At 40.6% G+C, this 6,991-nt stretch overlaps 1 protein-coding gene across 3 annotated transcripts in view; it reads left to right on the plus strand.

Moving 5' to 3' along the window:
* The first annotated feature begins 544 nt into the window (after positions 1 to 544).
* Positions 545 to 6,991, plus strand: part of LOC106813027 (protein phosphatase 1 regulatory subunit 12A-like) — a 55,604-nt gene continuing 49,157 nt past the window's right edge. For all 3 annotated transcript variants that reach the window (XM_014817074.1, XM_014817082.1, XM_014817088.1), the window contains exons 1-2: positions 545 to 610; positions 868 to 1,286. In XM_014817074.1, coding sequence (XP_014672560.1) covers positions 1,029 to 1,286 — 258 coding nt within the window. In that variant the 5' untranslated portion in view covers positions 545 to 610; positions 868 to 1,028. The remainder of the gene's footprint in view (positions 611 to 867; positions 1,287 to 6,991) is intronic.

A 6,991-nucleotide genomic window follows, 5' to 3' on the forward strand; every position in this document is an offset into this window, starting at 1 on the left:
CGTGCGTGCGTGCGTGCGTGCGTGCGTGCGTGTGTGTGTGTGTGTGTGTATATATATATATATATATATAGTGTTTCCATATGTTGTTCTGCAGCTAGGGGGGTCCGGGGGCATGCCCCTCCGGGGAATTTTTTAAAATTAGGCTATATTTGGTGCATTCTGGTGAATTTTGAGGCCTGTGACCGGTTTCTGGAAACCGGTGCAAACCGGCCTAAATCCGCGCCTGACATGCATAGATTCACAAGGAAAGAGACCTCTTATTCACAGTTCACAGACTATAAAAGCTAAATCACGCTTCACGCAAAGTGGTCCATTCACAGTTCACAGACAAATTAAATTGCAATTCACAGTTCACGAGGTATAAAAACGGCCGATCCCGTTTCACGAAAATACCCTTACCCACCCTCTTAACTTTTTAAGCCCTGCTTAGGAGGTTTTGAGGTCTGTAGCCTGACGGACGTCACAGTTAACTCATCAATCACTATTTTATCTATTTATGTCTTATTTGGTCGCTTGGTGGCGCGACGAAATTAAATGCTAGTGGCGTAGAGTTCTTCGCATAGAAATCGCAGCCCATTCTCTTCGTACCCGGTACCGAACTCTACAAACGGTAGCAGCCTGCTTGTAGAAGCTTATATTCGCGTCAGTCCTCTTCTTGATTATATCATATTAACTTAATAAGTTTTCTCATAAACAGCTATTTTTGTAGTTTTGTAGTCGATATTGTGTGCCTGCGAATCTTTAGACGGGTACCGTGTTTCTACACCATAGCCTATACGCTTGGCCTTGTCGCTATGGTATATATTTAGAGCAAAGATACAGGGAACCAGTCTAGGTTATGATTCTCGCTTTGTTTGTCGTTAGCAGCGCTAGCTGGCGGTGAGGAACCCTCATTGTACACAAACCGACGACTTCGCGATCAGCAGGCGGCAATCCAGTGCATTCTGCAATAAATCTGCAACTCTGAAATCTATGTCATTCACCATAACGCCAATGGAAAGCAGTTTTAGTTGACATTCGGCGTAGTGATGGCAGAGAGAAAAGATGTGTGCCGCTCCAGCAACGCTCTTTATATGCGGCACTCGCAGCTAGTTCAATGGGATACTTCTGTCACAGCCAAGGAACCAACACAGCTAAGAAGAAAGACGCCAAAAATCAAATTTCACGATGGCTGTGTTTTCCTAGCAGCGTGCAGCTCTGGAGATATCGAAGAAGTGACGGCCCTTCTCAATCGCAGAGCAGATATTAACACGACGAATGTGGATGGACTCACTGCATTACACCAGGTAATTGACTTCCACAGCTCACGATTTTATCGGTTCAAGGATAGAGAACATGGGTCCCAATAAAACCAATGTAATTTACATCAATATAAATATAATATTACATCAATATAATGGGTTAGGGTTATGGTTAGGGTTATGGTTAGGGTTAGGGTTAGAGTTAGGGTACTGTACTATCAATGTCACTAACAGTATCACTATCTCGGTTAGCCCGACCAGGCTGTGCGACGGATGGTATAGGTATTCTAACCCTAGCAATACCGTTTCTTGGAGCTATATCTCGGTCATAAGACTGTATGCAGATTCAAGATTCTAGAAGTCGTAAGTCTCAAAGCTCATTCTCGTAATGCTGTACCGGGTGTTACTGGATCATGTTATGGTTACTGTTAGTGTGGCTCTGGAGAAATGTGTTGGGGCCCACTTCCTAGTTACTACTTACTAGTATATGATACAACTATATCAGCTTAAGGATAGAGAGCATGGTTGTGAGAGAAAAGCCGATGTGTTACGCTACATAGTTGTCAATCTCGCCATGCTCTCTATCCTTGTACCACTATATCTTGTACCACAGTATTACTACGCATACATGTGTACACATCATTAGAGATAAGGTTATATTATGCCACCCTGATACAGAATGATATTGAACAATTTTTATTGCTACGACACGTTTAATTTTATATTGGTGTTGGGTTTATAAAAATAATGCCGCAGAGCTGCACTAGAATGCGCCATTGTGAATCTTGAAATATAAACTATTCTTGGGACACATCCACTGAAGCCGAACCTTGTGCAGAAATAGACAGTTGTGTCTTTGCACTCTTACCGTACTCCTCTCTAACTCTTAGACTGCTGGTGAAGCTGCTAACTAAATTTATAGTAGGTATAATTGAATAAATTGTATAAAAATGTGTTATACATGTAATACAAATATGAAAGAAACATCCAGATATATTCTGTTGTGCAGACACAATTTGCCACAAGCACACAAAGCTAGTGCTACTACACTATGCTAGGAACAATGCTAGGAAGTTTGCTAGCATAAATTTGCACATAGACTGCTTACCAAGCAGCTCTCCATGTAAAAGTAAGCATGTGACCTATTCTGGTTTTGTATTTGGTTTTGAACTGTTTGCATGGTTTCTCACAAGTTCGTACATCTCATCAATTTACAGATTTGTAACGTTTTTTATTGTGCCACTGTTAACGTATCTAAAAAGCTTGCCTACAAAGCTCAATTCTTCATGTTCCGAATGCATCAGGCAGCACTATTTCGGCATACATTAAAAAGTTATTACAGACAATTTATCTTGGTTGTTATTGTGTATATTTGTTCCAATAAATATTTAATATTACTTAGACAATTCTTCGTATTATTATTTGAGACAACTTCCTCACAGAAGGTTGAAAATACACCCAGGCAGCAGCAAATAGCATAAATTGTTTGGGCCCTGGGCATTCTTTAACCCTCGTCTCTGCATAAAGGTTACGGTCTCTCTTCCCGTTTAAACGCCCGGAAAAAAACCCTGAGCAAGGCACAAGCCGTCGCACAAAACAGACCCGAGGGGCGGAGGATATTTGCAACCTTATGTCTCAGATCGGAGCAGGAGGAGGAAGAGGAGGAGGAGGAGTAAGTGGTGGAGCAGGAGGAGGAAGAGAAGGAGGAGGAGGAAGAGCGGGACTGACTAACAAAGAAGTGCATATTAAGAAGCGTGTGCTTCCATAATGAATGCGTAGAATTGTCTTAGCTCTCCTCATTACTGCAGCAAATTTCAACGCATAACAAGAAAAGCTTCTTGTACTAGTAGTGAAAAACCAAGCATTATTATCAACACCTTCAAGTTTTTACATGATGATATCACAAAACATTGCCTGCAGTATATGTTAGAAACTCAGAAGTGCTGTTCATCACAGATATTAATGAACTCGCCTTGTCTTCATGTTACAACTTACATGTTACTATATAATGCACTTTGTAATAGTAAAATAGTAAATAAATATTTTAAGCAGTTATTTCTCCACTGAATGTGTATCTTCCGTTTGATATACCTATGCCCCTGGTATAGCTATATATCTTTATATTTTATTTGTACCGATTTTAGTTTGAAAACTAAAGAAGACCAGCCCAGTTGATATGCTAAGTTTAGAAAAGAAACCATTGGGCTTCAGTAACGTTTGTGTACATGTGGACAGCCCGAAGCTGCATAGTACAGCTGATGAACACACGTGCAGACGATTCTAGTTAGTAGTACGTGCTGGAGCGTAAGACTGTGGCATAGGGCAGGGGTGGAAGCAACGGATGAGAGGATGTGACCTGTCATCGTACGTGTATTGTTAAGCCTTGCTAGTCTTCGAACTAGTCAGCATATATCTAATTGCACTTGGTGTTTTCTCTGATGTAGCTATTGTCAAGCTCAGTTTTTTTTTCATTCAACCCCCAGCTCTAGCCAGGTGATTCCTACCAAATGCCTTCGTCTTCCACCCAGTGGGCACTCAGCATGCGTACTGATACCGAAATGTGCACGCACACACGCATACGCACGCACACACGCATACGCACGCACACACGCATACGCACACGCACACGCACACGCACACACGCACGAATGCGTGCACGCACCCATACACACACACATGCACACACACACGCACGCACTCACACACACACACGCACACGCACACGAACACACACGTTGAGATCTGACATTTTTTAAGCATTACACTGAATTAGGCCATAGGCGCAAACTCCTACATGTATTTTCATGTGCCTGCATCTGTATAAGCTGAAATGCCATGGCCGTCAACCCCTGAAGCTGAGAAGCCATGTCACACACTACGCTGTACTGTATCGTTGCTGCTGCTGCAGCTGGGATGTGTGTAGTAATGAATGTCATGTGCGGCGCACACACCTATATATAGCTGGCAATAGAGGCAAAATTTGCGCCTTGTGGTTATTGCAGAATGAAGCCATGAAAAGCTGTTGATGTACGTAAGAAACACTATCCAAGGCCTGGTTGCTAGCGAATAATGTGTGTCTAACCGTGGATGGTGTTACCATATAGGTTCTGTGTCCGTGACCTAAACTGGTAAATAAGGCCCGTAGGGTCTATGTCTCCCTGACCTCTGTTTGACCTGGCTCGTTTAGCTATTTCTGACTAACCCTAACCCTAACCCTAACCCTAACCCTAACCATATCAGATAGTTACCAGGGTACGTTCCGGCAGTACCCAGGGAGACATAGACCTTATCTGCGTAAATAAGCTCAATTGTGTGTTTATGCACATCCTGTGATACAAAATCCTGTTTCGTACGATCACTACACACCCACAGGAAGTGAACAACTACATATAAGTAGCAAAGCAAGTTACTGTAAGTGTAACATATCCATTACAACATTTGTAAAGCCTAATAACGCAGAATTACAACATGTATCTGGATTTTGTATGCATGCTGTATGTTTTATCCTTGACACCAACAAAATGGATAAAGGAAAGAAAAGTGGGGGAAATATACTGGTCAATTTGTGTTGGCATTTAATAATAAATTTCTTAGGAGGGAAATGTATTTCCTTGAATTTATTCGTTTTTTTTGCATTGCAGCTGAGTATAGCTTAAAAATATCATGATCTGAGTGAGACTGAAAGCTGTCCGTTTCGTTGCTCATTATTTGGTGTTACAGACTAGCTTCGCAATATCTGCCAGATACTAGTAGTCGGTACGTGACCTTACGTCATCGTCATGTTATTACAACATGTCATGGGTTACCAAGAGGATATACTGAGCGTAGCTGCATGTGCGTGCATGCGCGGCGTGTGTTCGTGCGTGTGTATGTGTACATGCACATGTACGTCTGCGCGTGTGCGTGCGTGCGTCCATTTGTCTGTATATGGGTGCATGAACGCATTGATCAGTAGATATGTTTGTATCAGGAGTCTATCAATAGATCTATCCTATCTATCAATAGTCTATCAATATTGATAGACTCCTGTTTGTATGTGTGCATGCGCTGCTGGTGTATTTGTTCAGTCATTGAAACCCGCTTTCTAGCCGAGTTACTAGTTTTACTCTTGATATCTGTGTGCTGGGGAATGGTAACTAGACCGTGCAACATGGGTACTACTATACGGATCCAACAAAAACAGATGTTTATCAAACATGTAAAGAGACCATTGCGCATGTTTGTGATAACTACATGAAACTGCATGCGTCGTGCACATGTCTTCGTAGACAAAAATATGCCGATTTTCGGTGCTTGAAATTATTACAAATACGTACGTCACGTTTTCGATATACGCCATAAAGCAGGCATAGAGAGGTACACATGCTTCTCTACCCTGAGAGTGAACGACAGACTAGGTTCTAATACGAGAAATCGCGTGCTGACCATCTGCTAGTAAGCTCAACACGGCTAGGCTTCACAGCTGGTCCCTTATAATCATGAGCCATATGGCGCATGATGCAAGGTGCAGCGTCTGTCCTCCGAGACGAAGGGAAAAGTTTACATGTAACCTATTTGAGGAGGTAGTTGCCGAAAATGTTCGTTGAAAGTTTAGCTTATAGTTGTTTGCACTATGATGTACATTGCACTGTTGAGTGATGTCTAAACGTTTATACTGTGTACATGTATATGTAATCAGATATAAATCACGCTGAATTAAAAATACTTATAACGCATATCGTGGTCGTACATGATCAATATTTAATCACACAAGAAGCAAATTGAATATGAACAGTTGATGGGCATCTTGCAGAATGTTGGTAAACATCCCGAATGACTTTGATTCGTCATAGAAATAGCTGATATCGAACTGAGGCCTCCCAGCGTGTGGAGAGATAACCGCCACGTTGCCTGGGTGAAAAAATACCACGCTGCAAAGTTTTTATGTATTTTTTGCTCCTAGTGCCTGAAGCCAGGTTTTTCCAGTTCCAACACTTGATGAGAGCAGGGGATTATACTGCATGTCCAACAGTTCCACATTTTTCTAAAATGTACAACCATTTAACTTGTTTAGGCTAAAGCCTACCTCAGATTTTGTACCTTTTCTTTCAATCCACATTTAAGGACAAGCATATATACTAAGCCGTTTAGACCTAAATAAATAAATTTTTGTAGATTAATGAATATATTGACTCACTAGTGAAAGTGATACTAAGGATAAGTGAATGTGACAGGCAGGACATTTTTGATAGGGCAAATTTTGTGACAGGCGGGACAGACTTTGCACTTACCTGTTGGCTATACAGAAGATATCCAGATATTTTAATGCCGTGTGTTATGAGTAAATGATTGCATTCAGAGTGACTCAAGCATTCAAAGTAAATATAAAAGCCAAGAAGTTATATCTAAACATATATATACTATTAACATATTATATTAACTAGGGGGAAATATCTTACAATTTTAATCTAAATTTATTATGAGCATTTAGAAAAATGTCTCTAAGCATATATATGATCCAGCTTCTAAAAAATATGGATTATAAGATCATTAAAATTATAATGATTTCAAACATTGTAGTCTATCTAAATAACATAAACCATAAAAGTTGGCTTATAACTACAACTTTAAAATTGAGCAAAAATGAAAGCTTATAATGTGGAATTGATCCTTTATGATATATGTGAGCTCATCCAATACACATAAAAAAACTATATATATATATCTACACATAATCTATAATGAGTGGAAAGTGAAATAACCTGTGCTGT

This window comes from Priapulus caudatus, unplaced genomic scaffold (genome assembly GCF_000485595.1).
Source record: "Priapulus caudatus unplaced genomic scaffold, Priapulus_caudatus-5.0.1 Scaffold22, whole genome shotgun sequence".
Classification (NCBI taxonomy): Eukaryota; Metazoa; Priapulida; class Priapulimorpha; order Priapulimorphida; family Priapulidae; genus Priapulus; species Priapulus caudatus.